The sequence below is a fragment of the Hyla sarda genome, chromosome 4, assembly GCF_029499605.1.
Source record: "Hyla sarda isolate aHylSar1 chromosome 4, aHylSar1.hap1, whole genome shotgun sequence".
Taxonomy (NCBI): Eukaryota; Metazoa; Chordata; class Amphibia; order Anura; family Hylidae; genus Hyla; species Hyla sarda.
Genome location: NC_079192.1, coordinates 416,079,940 through 416,097,324, shown reverse-complemented (window position 1 = coordinate 416,097,324; position 17,385 = coordinate 416,079,940). Strand labels below are relative to the sequence as shown.

At 44.2% G+C, this 17,385-nt stretch overlaps 2 protein-coding genes across 3 annotated transcripts in view; both read left to right on the top strand.

Annotated features, from left to right (window-relative positions):
- SLC6A13 (solute carrier family 6 member 13) overlaps positions 1 to 8,777 on the top strand; it is a 47,276-nt gene extending 38,499 nt beyond the window's left edge. For both annotated transcript variants that reach the window (XM_056517839.1, XM_056517837.1), the window contains 8 exons: positions 396 to 499; positions 891 to 1,015; positions 1,451 to 1,563; positions 4,320 to 4,457; positions 5,242 to 5,344; positions 6,163 to 6,263; positions 6,353 to 6,523; positions 7,888 to 8,777. In XM_056517839.1, coding sequence (XP_056373814.1) covers positions 396 to 499; positions 891 to 1,015; positions 1,451 to 1,563; positions 4,320 to 4,457; positions 5,242 to 5,344; positions 6,163 to 6,263; positions 6,353 to 6,523; positions 7,888 to 7,995 — 963 coding nt within the window. In that variant the 3' untranslated portion in view covers positions 7,996 to 8,777. The remainder of the gene's footprint in view (positions 1 to 395; positions 500 to 890; positions 1,016 to 1,450; positions 1,564 to 4,319; positions 4,458 to 5,241; positions 5,345 to 6,162; positions 6,264 to 6,352; positions 6,524 to 7,887) is intronic.
- A 148-nt stretch (positions 8,778 to 8,925) lies between these two features.
- On the top strand, positions 8,926 to 17,385 carry LOC130267714 (E3 ubiquitin/ISG15 ligase TRIM25-like). Its single transcript, XM_056517836.1, has one exon. It carries the CDS (start codon positions 13,299 to 13,301, stop codon positions 15,120 to 15,122), a length of 1,824 nt encoding a protein of 607 aa, XP_056373811.1. The 5' UTR covers positions 8,926 to 13,298; the 3' UTR covers positions 15,123 to 17,385.

The window sequence follows — 17,385 nt, the reverse complement described above, 5'->3', positions numbered from 1 at the left end:
AAACTGAGCTGACGGCAGTCAGGAACTTGGAAATAATTCCTGGGATTTGTTTGTTTTAGTTAGAATTTTTGATTCACCGCTTTTGTTTTATCTATAAATATTATAATAATAATAACAATAAGGACCGGGCCCCCTGGTATGCCCTTGGCCCATGACATTTATATAGTCTGGTGTCGTATGAGAGGCATTTCTGTACTGAACCTCCCTCCTCCAGTACTCATTGACCTCCGACCCCTGTTGACCCCTGGTGGGGAGTACATTGAAAAATTTTATATAATGTAAAAAGTGGCATTCTGCAATGTAGTTCTACATAGAGTTGGGTAGGAACACAGGGATCAGATGTGCCCTTTATCAACTGATCTTATATTTGCCATTCACCAGACTGTGCTCGGCAGGTCTGGATGGACGCTGGGACGCAGATCTTTTTCTCATACGCCATTTGTTTGGGATGCCTGACCGCCCTGGGAAGCTACAATCAATATCACAACAACTGCTACAGGTAATTGTAGGGTATTGTATTTACTGGTATAAGAGGAATAATATGGGCCTGAAACTTTCATCACTTATCCAGTGAAATAAATAACCAGAATAAGACTTCAAGGAAGAGAAGCCCACCCTGTCCTTGACACATTGCCCACCTGCCTCAGGAACTTCAATTACTTCATATTAAAAATGTTAGAAAAAAATATTAACCATAGATACTTCAAAATCTGCTCTACAATGTCCAATCCAGTAGGAAATACCTTTTAAAAACTTTAGAAAAGGAGGAAAAAGGAGATAAAGATTAGAGTTAAATATTTTTTGGCGCTCTCGGCAGGATTTTTCCATCTTTTAGAGACGTGTACAGTAGGCGATGAAGCTCTCTCTCTCTTCTTCTTACATTCTGGCAGAGACTGCATGGCTTTATGCTTTCTGAATAGTGGAACAAGTTTTGTGGCTGGATTTGCCATTTTTTCCATCTTGGGTTTTATGGCAGAAGAACAAGGGGTACCAATATCAGAGGTGGCAGAATCTGGTGAGTTGACTTGTCTTGTCTTATTTTCATCAATCCTGTAAAATATGACTGTGATATTACTTTTTTTATTTCCAAATTAAACATTTTCAACCATCTTTTTTTCAAGGACATCTTAAAGGGGTGCTCAGGGTTTGGAACAAACTGTTCTGAATGCTGGAGCGTGCGTCGGGAGCTCGTGGCATCATAGCCACGCCCCCTCTTGCCATCTCCCTCCCACCCCCTCAATGCAAGTTTATGGGAGGGGGCGTGACATCTGTCACGCCCCCTCCCATAGGCTTGCCTTGAGGGGGCGGGGCTTCTAGGCATCTATGGCTAATTTGCCGATTTTTTGGCTCAGTGCTCTAAATCTCCAGCGAGCACTGTTTCTAACTCATGTTTTTGGTAACACATCAGTGAAGAACTGGTAAGATTATTTCCCATGATCTTGTTTTCCAGGTCCGGGCTTAGCATTCATTGCCTACCCCCGAGCTGTGTCTATGATGCCGTTCTCTCCCCTCTGGGCTTGTTTCTTCTTCATCATGGTCATTCTTCTGGGTCTGGACAGTCAGGTATCAATGTATAAGTTATTAGTCTTACAGGCAATATCTATTCTCATAATCTTTTTTTGTTTTTGTTTCTATGGTAACAGACAACAAACAATCCCTCCGTAGTCTGATGCATACTTTCTTTTATCCATCCAATACTTTATGCTAACTTACAGTCGGGAGGTTGGCAAGAATATGGGTTATATTCACATACGTGGCATCATTTGGCTTTCTGCCACACAGTTCACATATTTGGCTAAGTTCACATCTGCGTCGAGCTCCGTTTGCTAAGTCCATTGAAACAATGGGACATGAACGGAGAAACAAATACTGCAAGCAGAAATTTTTTCAATGATCAGCCTACAGAGAATTTGTTTAAAGGGGTACTCCGGTGGAAAACTTAATTTTTATTTTTAAATCAACTGGTGCCAGAAAGTTAAACAGATTTCTAAATTACTTCCATTAAAAAATCTTAATCCTTCCAGTACTTATTAGCTGCTGAATACTACAGATGAAATTCTTTTCTTTTTGGAACACAGAGCTCTCTGCTGACATCACGAGCACAGTGCTCTCCGCTGACATCTCTGTCCAATTTAAAAACTGTCCAGAGTAGGAGAAAATCCCCCATAGCAAACATATGCTGCTCTGGACAGTTCCTAAAATGGACAGAGATGTCAGCAGAGAGCACTGTGTTCCAAAAAGAAAAGAATTTCCTCTGTAGTATTCAGCAGCTAATAAGTACTGGAAGGATTAATATTTTTTTAATAGAAGTAATTTACAAATCTGTTTAACTTTCTGGCACCAGTTAATAAAAAAATAATAAAAAAAGTTTTCCATTGGAGTACCCCTTTAATACAGAAGAACACATTGCTTTGTCCTCCCTATGTGTAAAGGGGCATAAGTTGACAGGCAGCTAAACCCCTTCCTGACAATTTATTGACAAAGAAGCAACATCCAACCTCAATTCAACTTTTCTTGGAAGGATGACATGTGGCAATACATATAGAACATTACAAAGCAATATAGACACAAACGTGCATGAAATAGAAGTTGTATATAACACAACAATCTGAAAGAAGATGAACATTCATAGGAATATACACGTAACATGCTATCCTATCTATGTTATCAGCACAGTCACTAGCTGGTACCTATAAACTGGGAAATAACAGCAGGGGACATGTAAAATACAATAATATACATTAAAGGAAAACTGTCACCGAGTTCACCCACACTAAACCCAATACACCAATACAGTAATCAAATGAGGGGTCACTTACTTTTCTCCCTCCAATTGCCACTGAGTTATGTGCCGGAAAAGTTCTGCTGTTTGGCCCCAGCATCGCGCTTCAAGGCGGGGCCCCTGCCGGCTGTCTGCCACTGACGTGTCCTAAGCTCATCCCCTTAATTAGAATAATTATTGCCTTCATCTCCACATGCTAGTGACGTGGAATGTCATGCCCGGTGAGCGCAGCGCTCTGTCTGCAGAGCGCATGCGCCGAAATCTTTGAGCTCTGGCCATTGTTACATGCGCATGCGCCGGTCCCTCACTACACCCGGAAGTCGGGAGTAGTGAAGGACCGGAGTTGAAGGCAATCATTATGCTAATTAAGGGGGCGAGTTTAGGATGCATCAGCGGCAGACAGCTTTGAAGCGCGATGCTGGGGCCAAACAACGAAACTTACCGGCGCATAACTCAGCGGCAATTGGAGGGAGAAAAGTAAGTGACCCCTCATTGGATTACTGTTCACCCACACTATAACCCAGTGTATCGGGTTTAGTGTGGGTGAACTTGGTTACAGTTTTCCTTTGAAGGAGTACTCCAATAGATTAAAACATATCCCCTATGCAAAGGATAGGGGATAAGTGTCTTATCACCGTGGGTCCCAGCGGTCGACCTCCCCCCGCGATCTTCTGTACAGGCCCACAGCTCTCGTCTTCTAATCTAGACTCCATATCTTCTCCTCAGCATGTTCCAGCCCACACCCTCCAAGATGGTCTGTCAGCCAATTGACCGGTGATTGACTGAGCAGGCTGTCACTTCTTTACAGCAAGAGTATGTCCCCAAGGGTGGAGGCCAGAGCACTCTGTGGAGAAGAGATGGAGCCTGCATTAGGAGGTAAGAGCTGGGGCCCCATACAGGAGATCGCGGCGGTCCCAGTGGTCAGACCCCCAGTGTTTTTATCAAGTGTAATACCCCTTTAAGATATGAACCCACAGTAGCTGCGTGGTTATTTGAACATACCAGAGGTGCTACCGTAGGCTTGGATGGAGAGGATGTCTTCAGATGCTGCCGGATCTCCTGTTGACTCTGAGAAGAATGGCTTAAAGAAAACAAAGATGGCTGCTTTGTTTTTCAGCTGATGACGTCCTTAGGCCATAGGTCATAGATATGGTAACTCTAATGGGATAAACCAAGAAATTCATACATGGTTACAGCGAATGGCCAATAAATTGAGCTGTTAGAACATGAATATAAGGCAAATTAAGACATACACTACATTCATACAGGATACCTAACATGTAACATTGCCTGGGGCATCATGAACATTATATAAGGCAGGGGTCCCCAACCCAGTCCTCAAGGTCACCAACATTCTGTTTTTTTTCAGTTACTCTATTGGAGTAGAACATGGAAAAAATTCTAATCCTGGACTGCTGGTGGCCTTAAGATCTGGGTTAGAGACTTTTTGATATTAGGAATCATGGAAACTTATGCAATGACTTCCTTAGATATGGGCTACAATGACATGTTTTCCTTTATTTGGTCTTTTCCTCAGTTCGTATGTGTGGAGAGTCTGGTCACTTCTTTGGTTGACATGTATCCCGGCGTCTTTCGTAAAAATTACAGGCGTGAGCTGCTTATCCTGGTCGTCTGCATCTTCTCATTCCTCATTGGGCTGGTCATGTTGACAGAGGTATGGAACAGAGCACCTAAACGGAATGTCTTAAAGGGGTACTCCACGGCCCCAGAAGTTTGGAACATTTTGTTCCGAACGCCTGGAGCGGGGGGTGGGTCGTGATGTCAAGGCCGCGCCCCTCGTGACATCACACCACACCCCCTCAATGCAAGTCTATGGGAGGGGGTGTGGCGGCCGCCACACCCCCTCCCATAGATTTGCAATGAGGGGGTGTGGTGTGACGTCACGACCTCCCGCTGCCCGCACCCAGCGTTCTAAAAGAACGCTGGGTGCTGCACAGAGATCGCGGAGGTCCCAGTGGAGGGACCCATGTGATCAGACATCTTATCTCCTATCCTTTAGATAGGGCATAAGATGTCTAGGGGCAGAGAACCCCTTTAAGGAGATATTAGAATTTAGGAAATGCAGATTTGAGAATTCCCATGATAGCTATAACCTAAATTGATCCCCAAAATTTTATTGTTGGTGCATACCCCGAGCACCACTACCAGGAATGGGGAGTCTAGTATTGGTTCCACTCCAAACTTTCCTTTATACTAGATGAGGGAAAAGACTGGTTGCTAGCTCTTTCTTAAATAAAAGATAGTACACCACCCATGCAAACGGGAATGGTTCACCCTTAGTGCCCTCTCCTGGATTCACATAAGAGGGTCCAGTGGAGCACTCTCTATGGAACTAATAAACAACATGAGGACTGTAATATTATTTGAGCCAAGTAGGACGTTACCTTGTATGAGTGTCTCTCAAACAATCCTCATGCTTTATTGTTGTTTTCACTCAGGGTGGCATGTACGTGTTTCAGCTGTTTGACTATTATGCTGCCAGTGGAATGTGCCTGCTGTTTGTCGCCATCTTTGAGACTCTCTGCATTGGTTGGGTGTATGGTGAGTGGCCTTATTTTCAGAACATTATTATAATGGTGCAGTAATCCTACTTTATCCACAAGTGCTCACACTTTAGTTTGTACAACCAGCTCTAACACTCAGTACAGATGGTCTAACCTCCAAAAGACTAGGCTGTATGGGTGGCCAAGACACCACACATAGTGTTGATGCCAAGAATATGAAGAACGGAGCACTCACCCGGTATGTATCCTGAGGAGGTGGCTGGTCACAAGCAGGGTTTTTGGCAAGGAGGCGTTAGATGGAACGGGGGGAGCTCAGACGCTGGCCACGGTCCATATCGTGCCAATCGGCACTTCGTCAGGCAGGTACGGCCTGATGAATCGCCGATTGGCCGATACGGACCGTGGCTGGCGTCTGAGCTCCCCCCATTCCATCTACCACCTCCTTGCCAAAAACCCTGCTGGTGACCAGCCCCCTCCTCAGGATACATGCCGGGTGAGTGCTCCGTTCTTGATATTCTTGGCATCGACTTTATTTGGAATTTTCTCTGTTTTCGTGAAGCACCTCCTGTTATCCTATCTGGTTAATATACGCTCCACTTCCACTATTCCATATTACACTAGCAGTGCTATATCCAGTGCCAATTCATAATTCTCCTTTTTTCCCTGTTGCTACATTTTGACCACACATAGTGTTTGCGTGTCCCATTGGATAATCAGATATAGGATGGATAATCTTTAGAGTGATGCAAATGTTCCTCTGGAGTCTGGTTGGACATATGATTCAGATTTAGTTTCACCCCCTCGGTGCCATCTGTTGCCCATTGATAACTTAATTGGACTCTTTTAATTCTACAGGTGCCGATAACTTCTACGACAACGTGGAGCATATGATTGGCTACAGGCCTCTGCCAATCATCAAATACTGCTGGCTGTTCATTACCCCCGCTGTGTGCCTGGTGAGGGGGCGGTATTATTGATCCAGGATCGGGAGAGCAGCTATAGTGTAGTTTATCACAGTCTCACCTGATGTTCTCTCTTCCACCAGGCCACCTTCATCTTCTCACTGGTGAAATACACTCCTCTTCAATATAACAAGCGTTACACCTACCCCTGGTGGGGGGATGCTGTGGGCTGGTTCCTAGCATTGTCATCTATGATATGCACCCCACTATGGGTTTGTTACAAAGTATTAACAATCAAAGGACCTATGGCAGAGGTAAGTTGATGTGGCCTCATTGTTGATCTGTGTCTGGTGGTACAATTTGGTTAAGCCAGGTATAGATGTTACAGATGAGTAGTTTTTCCACAATAAGTTGAACCACTGTTGTTTATTAGGCATATACACCCATTTCATACTATAAGAGAGTGGCCCTCGCAAGATGCGGTCCCCTATCTGACAACCCTGTGGTGTGTCCAACCTTGCAGTGCTTAAATTGAGACACGGGATGAATGTGAACGTCCCATTCAAATAAATGGGATCAGTTCTGTCATTCGTTTACCTTCCAGCGCTGTAAAAAAAGCAGAAAATATGTGAAGGGGGCACAAGGGAAAACAGATTAATGTAAAAATCCATGTTTTCTGGAGACTTTAAGTCTATGGGGCCGTCCAGTGAAGCAGGACATAGAGCTTGTTCTTCTGAATGATGGGTCCCGGTAAGCTGAATACTAGATATTGGGGCCCTAGCAATTCTATGACAAATCCCCCCCTGATGAATACGGTTAGAAGCAGTGTGAGAACACATACATAAGGCTGACCAGTAACAGAGTTTGTGGCCTCAGCATTTCTATAACAAATTCCCCCTGATGATGCTGTTGATACAGAGAAAAGTGTTGAGGAGGGCGTGCTGATATACTGTCTCGTATCGTGCTCTAGTGTATTTGTGACAAAGTACTACCACTTCTGGTTACTAATGTTCGGTCTGTTACAAGGGATTTTCTCTTAACTTTTACACTGATAGAGTGTAAGAGATAAGAGTTTCCCTACATCACAACAAACGGTAGCACTGCATTGTATACATTTTTTGGAGGTCACATTTTATACAACAAAATGTTTTAGGGGCTTCAGGCCTAGGGGTTATTGTTTATTGTGATGAATGAAGCTAGACACACAAAAAAAAAAAAATTTGACATAAAATTTTTTAATGACATATCAAGGTAAAAGACATACATAAGGGCTGAACAACAACAATTCTAAAAATTCTATTACAAATCCCCCTGGTGACTGTAGCTAAACACCTGCCAGCTGGCGCCCGGTTCCAGGTTATCCATCAGAGCTACAATGGCCATTCTCGGCAATATATGTCTATTGCAGTCGTCATTTTGAACGTTTCTCCAGAAGCAATTCTCAAAATTTTCTGATTTATTGATTTCTGAATAATAAAAAAATTTTTGGGGTCGAATCTGCTTCATGGCAAAATTATTCATTTTACTTTGATTGTCCGACTAAACTTGGAAGATTTAGGACATAAATAATAAAAATAACAAGGTATCGCACATGTGCAAAGTGGAGACTGATGGGGTATAATGTAAATTCTCACCTGCGTCTTGTCATCCGACACGTTTCACGTTTCTTATTTTTCAGAGGTTTCGTCAACTGACTTGCCCAGACCCAGATCTGCCTCAGAAACCTTTACGGGACCACCAGACACAACCGACACCTGCGTCTCCACTGGATGAATCACGGTGTTAGGACATAGCGATGCGTTTGTGTGGACATACTGCTCGCCCTTTACACCTGACGGATATGCAGCATACAAATATTAAGGACCCGCGATGGGATCACATGTATATGACCTCATTAACGCCGACGTCTGGAGGAGATTGGCGAAGCGTGGAGCAGACCTGTGAAACATTGTCATTCCTTACTTTTAAGTTCTGTTTTATTTTCTTTGTGACTTATGCCACAATATATCACAGCAAATCTGGTGATAGAACAATTGCCATTATTTGGGTATAATGTAGGATAAAATGTGATTAGGACGAGAAGACACAACACCTAAACTACATTGAGGAGGCGTCCGTGTCCTACGGTCCAGTCCTGCAGCCGGCTCTGGATGGTTGAATTCTAGTTGACTTGTCAGTATACAGTAGAAGACTACCTCTTTAAGATGACCACCCCTGATCTTGACCACAGTTCTCTGTGATGGAATTTTAGTTCCCTATATCCTTAGTTATATTGGCCCTGTTCAATGAGAGGACCACCTGTCGAAAAGACCAATTTTCCCTTAGATGGTCTCTAAGAAGTTTCATGCTAGATCAATAACCCCATTCAATAAACCTTTGACAGAAAGTTGAGGCACAGATGACAGGGGTTTTAGGGATACATTCAATATGTATACTGCATGGTAAACTCCACTTTAGTGCTGATATAGTTATGGTGGAGGAGGGGGCCCAAGTTTTGTATTTTGTCCTTAAAGGGATACTCCGCTGCTCACTGTTTGGAACAAAATGTTCCGAATGCTTATAGCCTGTGTTGGGGGCTTGTGACATAATAGCCCCGCCCCCTCATGATGTCACACCCGCCCCCTCAATGCAAGTCTACGGGAGGGGGCGTGACAGCTGTCATGCCCCCTCCCATAGACTTGCATTGAGGGGGCAGGGTGTGACATCATGAGGGGCGGGGCTATGACGTCACGAGCTCCCGGCGCCGGCACTAAGCGTTCGGAACATTTTGTTCCAAACGCTGAGCAGCGGAGTACCCTTTTAAGTCCCATCCTTTAGGAATATCAGCCAAGTCATTTTCCTTCCCATCTACTATCCTAATCCTTCCAATGAAGAAAGACCGTCTTTACACCTTAGATCAAGTTAGGTGTCTAAAGTACTATTTGGAGAGTCCTCGGAATTCAAGGAAGGATGAAAATTTTTTATCCTGTTCTCGGGCAAGAAAAAAGGTCACAAAGCCTGAAAACAAACCCTAGGGAGATGGATTAAGGGATTAAGTAAGCCATATATACGGCCCTTAGGTCACAAGATCTCAAGTCTCCTCCCCTAGTTGGGGCTCAGTCTAAACGCTCTGTATCCACCTCTTGGGTGGAAAGATATCTTGTTCCGCTAAAATATGTCTGAGGTGAAGCTTCTTGGAGCTCCTACTTGACCTTTGTCAACCACCATCAGTTGGACATACTGCCTTTGGGTGGTCTGTCTTGAACTCCACTTTGTCAGAAGGCCCTTCCTAATGGGGTTACTTCTTGTAAGATCCCCACTGTTCTGCTGGCAGGAGGTAAGGGAAGCATTGATTTCTAGCGTTAATCTGTTTTCCCTTAGTCCTAATAGCACAAAACCCCCTCCCGGGGGTGCTACAAAAAATTATGCACCAACGCTGTGTCCAGTTCTGCACCTCACCTGGTTCTGGATGGTTGAAGTCTAGTTAACATGTAAAAGACCATCTCTGTAAGATGACCACCCCTGATCATGACCACAGTTCTCTGTGATGAATGTTCAGTTCCCTTATATCCTTAGTAATATTGGCCCTGTTCAATGAGAGAACCACCTGTCGAAAAGACCATTTTTCCCTGCAATTTTAGCTGGTCATTTCACACTTTATCCATAACCCCTTCAGTGAACCTTTGGCAGTAAGTTAAAGGACAGATGACATGAGTTTTAGGGGAACATGCACTTGCGTCACTACAAACTTACAGAATATCAAGAACCATCTTGCAGATGCCTTCTGAGACATTTTATTTGGCTTCTCTATAGGTAGATGATGGTCAATAGGATGCCTTGAATTTTCCATTACCCCAGAGATCTCCGCTCCGGGGACATGTCCTGCCCTTCTAATCAATCATACATGAAATGAATTTGCACATTAAAGAAAAGGTGCAGTTCTTGAGACGTGTTCATTATGCAAAATGTGTAACGTTCGAGAGTCCAAAATTTAATAAACTAGTTTCGATACCTACAAGGCTTGTGGTTGCTTTGCAAATTAAAAACACTCAAGTGTGGTAGTGAGAATCGCTCTAAGAAGTTCACCTGCATTGATATGAAATAGCTGTAGATCCGACCTTTACAACATGTATTAGTAGCCTAGAAATGACTGTAGGCCTAGGAGTGACTGGAGATAGCTGAGGCACGTGTGGCAAAGGTCAGGCTAGAACTAACTAGAACAGTTTTAGGTCCACTTCTTTCCCATGAAAAAGTATATACAAAGTACTGATATACAGTGCAGGTTTGATAGCAGCTCACAATAAATTGACACACATACCATACACAGCACAACAGTATAACATACAGCATGGGTCACCCTACACTATCATACCACATGCTACACTAACATTCCTGGACTCATAATAAAATAAAGTCAAACAATACAGCATTGCAGGCAGTGATGGGGGATGGAATATGGTTTTGAGGTGATGGGTAGTGCCTGGTTTCCTTCAGACATGATGCTGCCCCACCATGATCACTGTAGGGATGGTATTGGGTGGGTGATGGGCAGTACCTGGTTTCACCCAGACATGATGCTGCCCCCACCATGATCACTGTAGGGATGGTATTGGGCAGGTGATGGGCAGTGCCTGGTTTCACCCAGACATGATGCTGCCCCCACCATGATCACTGTAGGGATGATATTGGGCAGGTGAGGGGCAGTGCCTGGTTTCCCCCAGACATGATGCTGCCCCCACCATGATCACTGTAGGGATGGTATTGGGCAGGTGTTGGGCAGTGCCTGGTTTCCCCCAGACATGATGTTGCCCCCACCTTGATCCCTGTAGGGATGGTATAGGGCAGGTGATGGGCAGTGCCTGGTATCCTGTAGACAGGATGCTGCCCCCACCATGCTTCACTTTAGGGATGGTATTGAGCAGGTGATGGGGAGGGCTGTTTTCTCCAGACATGATGTTGCCCCCACCATGCTTCATTGCAGGGAGGATATTGGGCAGGTGATGGACACCTCAGGAGCAGCTCTAATCATCCAATCTCCTCGAGATACGTGCAATCCGGATGGCACTCCTTCATTTTGCTCCCCTCATTTGAGGGAAAGTTGCCAGAGTTCAGTCAGACAAATATGACTTCAGTACATAAACAAACAGGGAGGCACAAGATCGCAACCTCTCACTCTAGAGCTGGGAAGGATCCGTGATTGGGCAGAGACAAACCTCATCCAACTTTCCGTAGTCCACATACGTAGTCTACTTACTGGAGAATGGTTCCTGCATCCAGAAATCTTCCAGAGGATTGTCTACAGATGAGGGATGTTAGAGTTGCCTCTCATGGCATCGAGGTTCATGCCAAAGTGAAGAGGTTCTGCTCCCTATACAGATTCTCTAACATCCCCCATCTGTGGCGATAGATAGATGCTCTGACAATTCCTTGGAGGTTCAGGCTGGCCTACATCCTGCCTCTGTTTTCCTTGATTCCCAGGGTATTGATGAAAATCAGGTGGGATCAAACTTCGGTCATAACTATCATTCTCTTCTGGCTGAAGAGATTCGGGTTTACCCAGCTCATTCAGATGAGTCGAGCAATATTGGTATCTTATACCACAGCAGACACTCGTGTCGTGGGACACTCAGATCTGCCCAGATCTGCACAGGCTAAACCTGATAGCCTGGAGGTTGACCAGTCCCCTCCACAGTTAGGAGTTATCTAAGTTGGTCTTGAGAACCCTATCACATTCAGAATTAATGAATAAGGCGTACTCAAGAATAATGAAAAAATATTCTTATCTTGGTGTTCTAGGAATAAGGTGGCATCTGCAGATCAGCCCCTCCCATCTATCCTCAAATTCCTACAGGATGGCCTGGACAAGGGATTGCCACCATTTACATTTTGGGTTCAAGTATCCCCAATTGCACTATTTATTAATACCCGCTTATCAAAAGGTTCCTGAAAGAAGCTGAAAGACTGAAGCCTACAATTATCAAACCCATTCCGGACCGGAATGGGATTTATCGGTGGTTCTTAAGGGGTTATAATCTCCCCCATTTGAACTGTAGGAGGAGGAAGACTTCAAATACCTCGCATGTAAGTTGACATTCCTTCTGGCAATAACATCGACCAAGAGAGTGTGTGAGTTACAGGCCTTTTTCAGCCTTGGAAGCTTATTCGAAGTTCCTCCAAGCTTAATCGAAGTTCCTCCAAGATTTATTCCAACCTTTCTACCTAAAGTACCATCTTTTGGGGACCTGAACCAGGTCATCTCCCTTCCGATCCTGGCTCTTCACCCTGCTTCCTTAGAAAAATAAGAGTTGCATACTCTAGATGTGTTGAGATGCATTTGGATCTATGTAGATAGATCCCATGATTTTGTGATGTCCCAGTACAGGACATGGTCCTGTACTACCCTTAGGCCCTGTCAGGTTGAGACCCTCAATGACCTGGGAGCTCCCCTGCAAGGTCTCCCCCTGATGTTCCATAATGTTGTGTATATCACTTTAATACCTGTGGGAGGTATGAAAATCTCCTTGTCCTATTCGCCGGTAACTGGAAAAGGTCGAAAGGCATCCAAACTTACCATCAGTAGATGGAGAAAGGAGGCCATAAGGCAAGCCTATGATGCTCAGTCGCTGGATCCTCCGGATTTCGTAAAAGTTTGTTCCATCAATGCTGTTGCAACTTCTTTTGCTGAAAGAAGTCTGCTCCCTTTGGACCTCATCTGCAGTGCAGCTTTGTGGAGTTCAGTGCCTGCCTTCATCTCTCACTACAGATTAGATACTAGGATGTCTGAATATTCGGCCTTTGGGCAAACTGTGCTGAATTCTGCCTGGCAGGAGAGCCCTCCCATTGGGTATTCATCTGTGCTGCTGGTAGGACGTTAGGAAATTGTTAATTTCTAATGATATTTTGTTTTCCCTTAGTCCTAACAGCAGCACACAAATATCCCCCCCTATGTTATGTTATTTATTTTGTGCTTGTTATTGTGCAGTGGGCTGGGTTTATCTCCTTTTTTATGGAGGGGTTAATTGTATTTTTAAGAATAATTACTACCTGAACTATATATATACTACCAGTGCCAGGTAAATTGTTAATTGATCTTCACTTCTTTTGCAGCAGATGAACCCAGCCTTATGTTGTGAGATAAATATAGGTCACACCCACTGGTCTCTGAGCCTACCAACAATGGCGTCTGCTGGTCTGAGAGAGAAGCTGGAATGTTCTATCTGTCTGAACTTTTATACAGATCCTGTAACCCTGAGATGTGGACACAACTTCTGCCGGGTCTGTATTGATCAGGTCCTGAATACACAGGACGGGTATGGAGTTTATTCCTGTCCTGAATGTAGAGAAGAATTTCAGGAGTGGCCGACACTGATAAAGAACATCACTCTATGTAATGTGGTGGAGAATTTCCTGTCTACTCATCAGGACGAGGCCGTAATCTTCTGCACTTACTGTGTGGACTCTCCTGTACCTGCTGTGAGGTCCTGTCTGATGTGTGAGGCTTCTCTGTGTGATAAACACCTTAAAGTTCACAGCAAGGGACCAGAACACGTCCTGACTAATCCCAGAACTTCCCTGGAGAACAGGAAATGTCCCATCCATAAGAAGATCCTGGAATATTACTGTACTGAGGATGCTTCTTGTATCTGTGTGTCCTGCAGTTTGGCCAGAGAACATCGGGGACACCCAGTGGTGAAGCTAGATGAGGCCTCTGAGGAGAAGAAGAAGAAACTGAGAAATGTTCTGCAGAAACTGATCACAAAGAGAGAGAAGACTGAGGAAAGAGTCCAGAGTCTGGAGGAACGCAGTAGAAAAGCTCAAGAAAAATCATCTGGAGAAGCGGAGAGAGTCACTGCCCTGTTTATAGACATCAGGAGACGGCTGGACGACCTGGAGAAGAGGATCCTGAGTGAGATCTCCAGGCAGGAGGAGAAGATGTCACGGTCACTGTCTGATGTCATCCAGAAGCTGGAGATAAAGAAGAACGAGCTGTCCAGGAAGATGAGGGACATTGAGGAGCTGTGTAACATGACAGATCCACTGACAGTCTTACAGGATCCAGACACAGGTGACTTGTGTGATCCTGAGGAGTTGGGAGGTGATGAGGACACAGGGGGACATGATGGAGGTGATGAGGACACGGGGGGACATGATGGAGGTGATGAGGACACGGGGGGACATGATGGAGGTGATAAGGACACAGGAGGACATGATGGAGGTGATGAGGACACTGGGGGACATGATGGAGGTGGTGGGGACACTGGGGGACATGATGGAGGTGATCAGAGTCTGGAGCTGATAACACACACATTATGTGATATAATAAGAGGTATAAATGTGACCTTCTATGTTCTGGATCCTGTTGACCTAATTCTGGATATAAACACAGTTTATAATAAGATCCTTATATCAGATGACCTAAAAACTGCAACCTGGACAGATACAGAGCAGAATCGTCCAGAAACAGAAGAGAGATTCCAGAATTATCAGGTGATGAGCAGCGGGAGATTCTCCTCAGGACGACATTACTGGGATGTGGAGATCAGTGGGTCAGGACTGTGGATGGTGGGGATGTGTTATCCCGGTATAGACAGGAGGGGAGATCAGTCATTCATTGGATATAATAACAAGTCCTGGGGTTTGCGTGGAGGACTGTGGTGTAATAATAAATATTCAATGATACATGACAGTGAAGTGATCCTGTTACCCCACCAGATCTGCAGTGATAGAGTCAGGATCTGTCTGGATTATGAGGCCGGGCGGCTGTCCTTTTATGAGCTGTGTGACCCCATCAGACACTTACACACCTTCACCACCACCTTCACCGAGCCCCTTCATGCTGTATTAAATGTAGATTTTTGTTCTATAAAGATATCAGGGGGAGGAGCAGCTGTGAGGAAACATCATCATAGAGGAAATCTGCCCAGAGACTGGTGACATCACAGGGAGCAGAATCTGATTGGTGGAGCATTCAGCCAATAGGATGTAACAGTAGGTTTGGCTACATCTGAGCTCCTCACATCCATCATGGTGCTGATCATGTTATTATGATGGGACTTGAGCAGAAAAAATCAAGGGGACTCCTTTGTGACTCGTACCTTCCAGCTCCGTTATTTGCGTCTGAAACGGAGCTCCTGAAGGCTGATGTGAACCCAGCCTTACCAATGGAAGCTCAGAATTATAGATTTAAAGGCAATGGATCACCTAGAATTGTTTTATTTTTCTGATTAGAGCCAGATACTAAAACCTGTTCTTTTTTCTTATCTGTTTCTATTTTCTTTTTTTCATTATTTAGTTTGTTGTACATTATTATGGGGGAGCTGTCTTGGCCAAACTGTTGTTAACTCCTTCAGGACGAAGGGCGTACCTGTACGCCCTACGCCCGGTGTTTAAAATGGGGTGACACCGTGACCCCGCATCACACCGAGTCGGTCCCGGCTGCTAACGATAGCCTGGACCTGGGGCTAATAGCGTTCGGTACCGATCGTTGTGCTGCGCGCTATTAACCCTTCAGACGCAGCGATCAAAGTTTATTGCCGCGTCTAAAAAAGAAAGTAAACGCTTCCCGGCAGCTCAGTCGGGCTGATCGGGACATCGCGATAAAATTGCGATATCCCGATCAGCTAGGACGCGAGCGGAGACCCCCTTACCTTGCTCTGTCGCGTTCGATCGGCGTGTGATTGCTCCAAGCCTGAGCTACAGGCTTCAGCAATCGAGCCCCTATCTCACTGATCCATGCAAAGCTATGGCTTTGCAGGGATCAGGGTAAAAGATCAGTGTGTGCAGTGTTATAGCTCCCTATGGGATAACAATGATCAGTGTGTGCAGTGTTAGTCTCCTATGGGAGCTATAACCCTTCAAAAAAAAGTGAAAAAAAAAGTTAACAAAGGTCATTTAACCCCTTCCCTAATAAAAGTTTCAATCACCCCCCTTTTCCCATAAAAAAAAAAACTGTGTAAATAAAAAGAAACATATGTGGTATCGCCGCGTGCGGATATGTCTGAACTATAACAATATATCATTAATAAAACTGCACGGTCAATGGCATACACGCAAAAAGTTTTTATATCATGAAAAAATGAATAAAAAGCGATCAAAAAGTCCAATCAAAACAAATATGGTACCAATAAAAACTTCAGAAAACGGTGCAAAAATTGAGTCCTCATACCGCCCCATATGCGGAAAAATAAAAAAGTTATAGGGGTTAGAAACATTTTTAACGTATACATTTTCCTGCATGTAGTTATGATTTTTTTCCAAAGTACGACAATACCCAACCTATATAAGTAGGGTATCATTTTAACTGTATGGACCTACAGAATAAAGATAAGGTGTTATTTTTACCGAAAAATGCACTGCGTAGAAACGGAAGCCCCCAAAAGTTACAAAATTACATTTTTTCTTCAATTTTGTTGCACAATGGATTTCTTTTCTGTTTCGCTGTGGATTTTTTGGTAAAATGACTAATGTCACAGCAAATTAGAATTGGTGGCACAAAAAATAAGCCATCATATGGAATTTTATGTGCAAAATTGAAAGCGTTATGATTTTTAGAAGGTGAGGAAAAAATTAAAATGCAAAAACGGAAAAACCCTGCGTCCTTTAGGGGTTAACAGCATTTAGAGATAGGCAACAGTAGACTGAAGCTGCCCGATTGATATGAATTAGAAAGGTATCTGGGCATCCTCTGTGATCTTTGCAGAGGTCATTTCACAGGGAGAGGGAGGCTAATCTGTAAGAAACAGCTTTTGTTTGTACCTCTGTTATCTATATACCAGTGTCACCTTTCACTGTAATCCTGTTTGTGGAAATGATCTGTACAGAACAGGAAGTTTCAGCTTAAAGTGTATCTGTTGCTTTAAAAAACCTTTTGATTGGTTGAGATCTGAGTGTTCAGACCCTGACCAATCGCTGGATAGAGCGGGCAGAAAAGCATGGTTAAAAGAGACAATCCCATACACTTACATAGTAAGTTTGTCTCGCTTAGCACACTCTTCTCCTGGCTCGTCCCAGCGATTGGTCAAGGTCAAGACACTTTCCCTTTAAAATATAAGGCTTTGGCTGCCTGCAGGGACCGCTAGGAGGCACTCACCGCATACTGTTTTACATTGAACCCAATAAGACAATATTCTGTAAACACCAGAGCTCTCAATAGTGAAAGCTGCAGCCCATGTACATTAAAGGGTTACTCCAACGTCAA

What these genes read in the sequence shown, in the direction of transcription:
- LOC130267714 (XM_056517836.1), top strand. Translation starts at nt 13,299, where the DNA reads ATGAACCCAGCCTTATGTTGTGAGATAAATATAGGTCACACCCACTGG.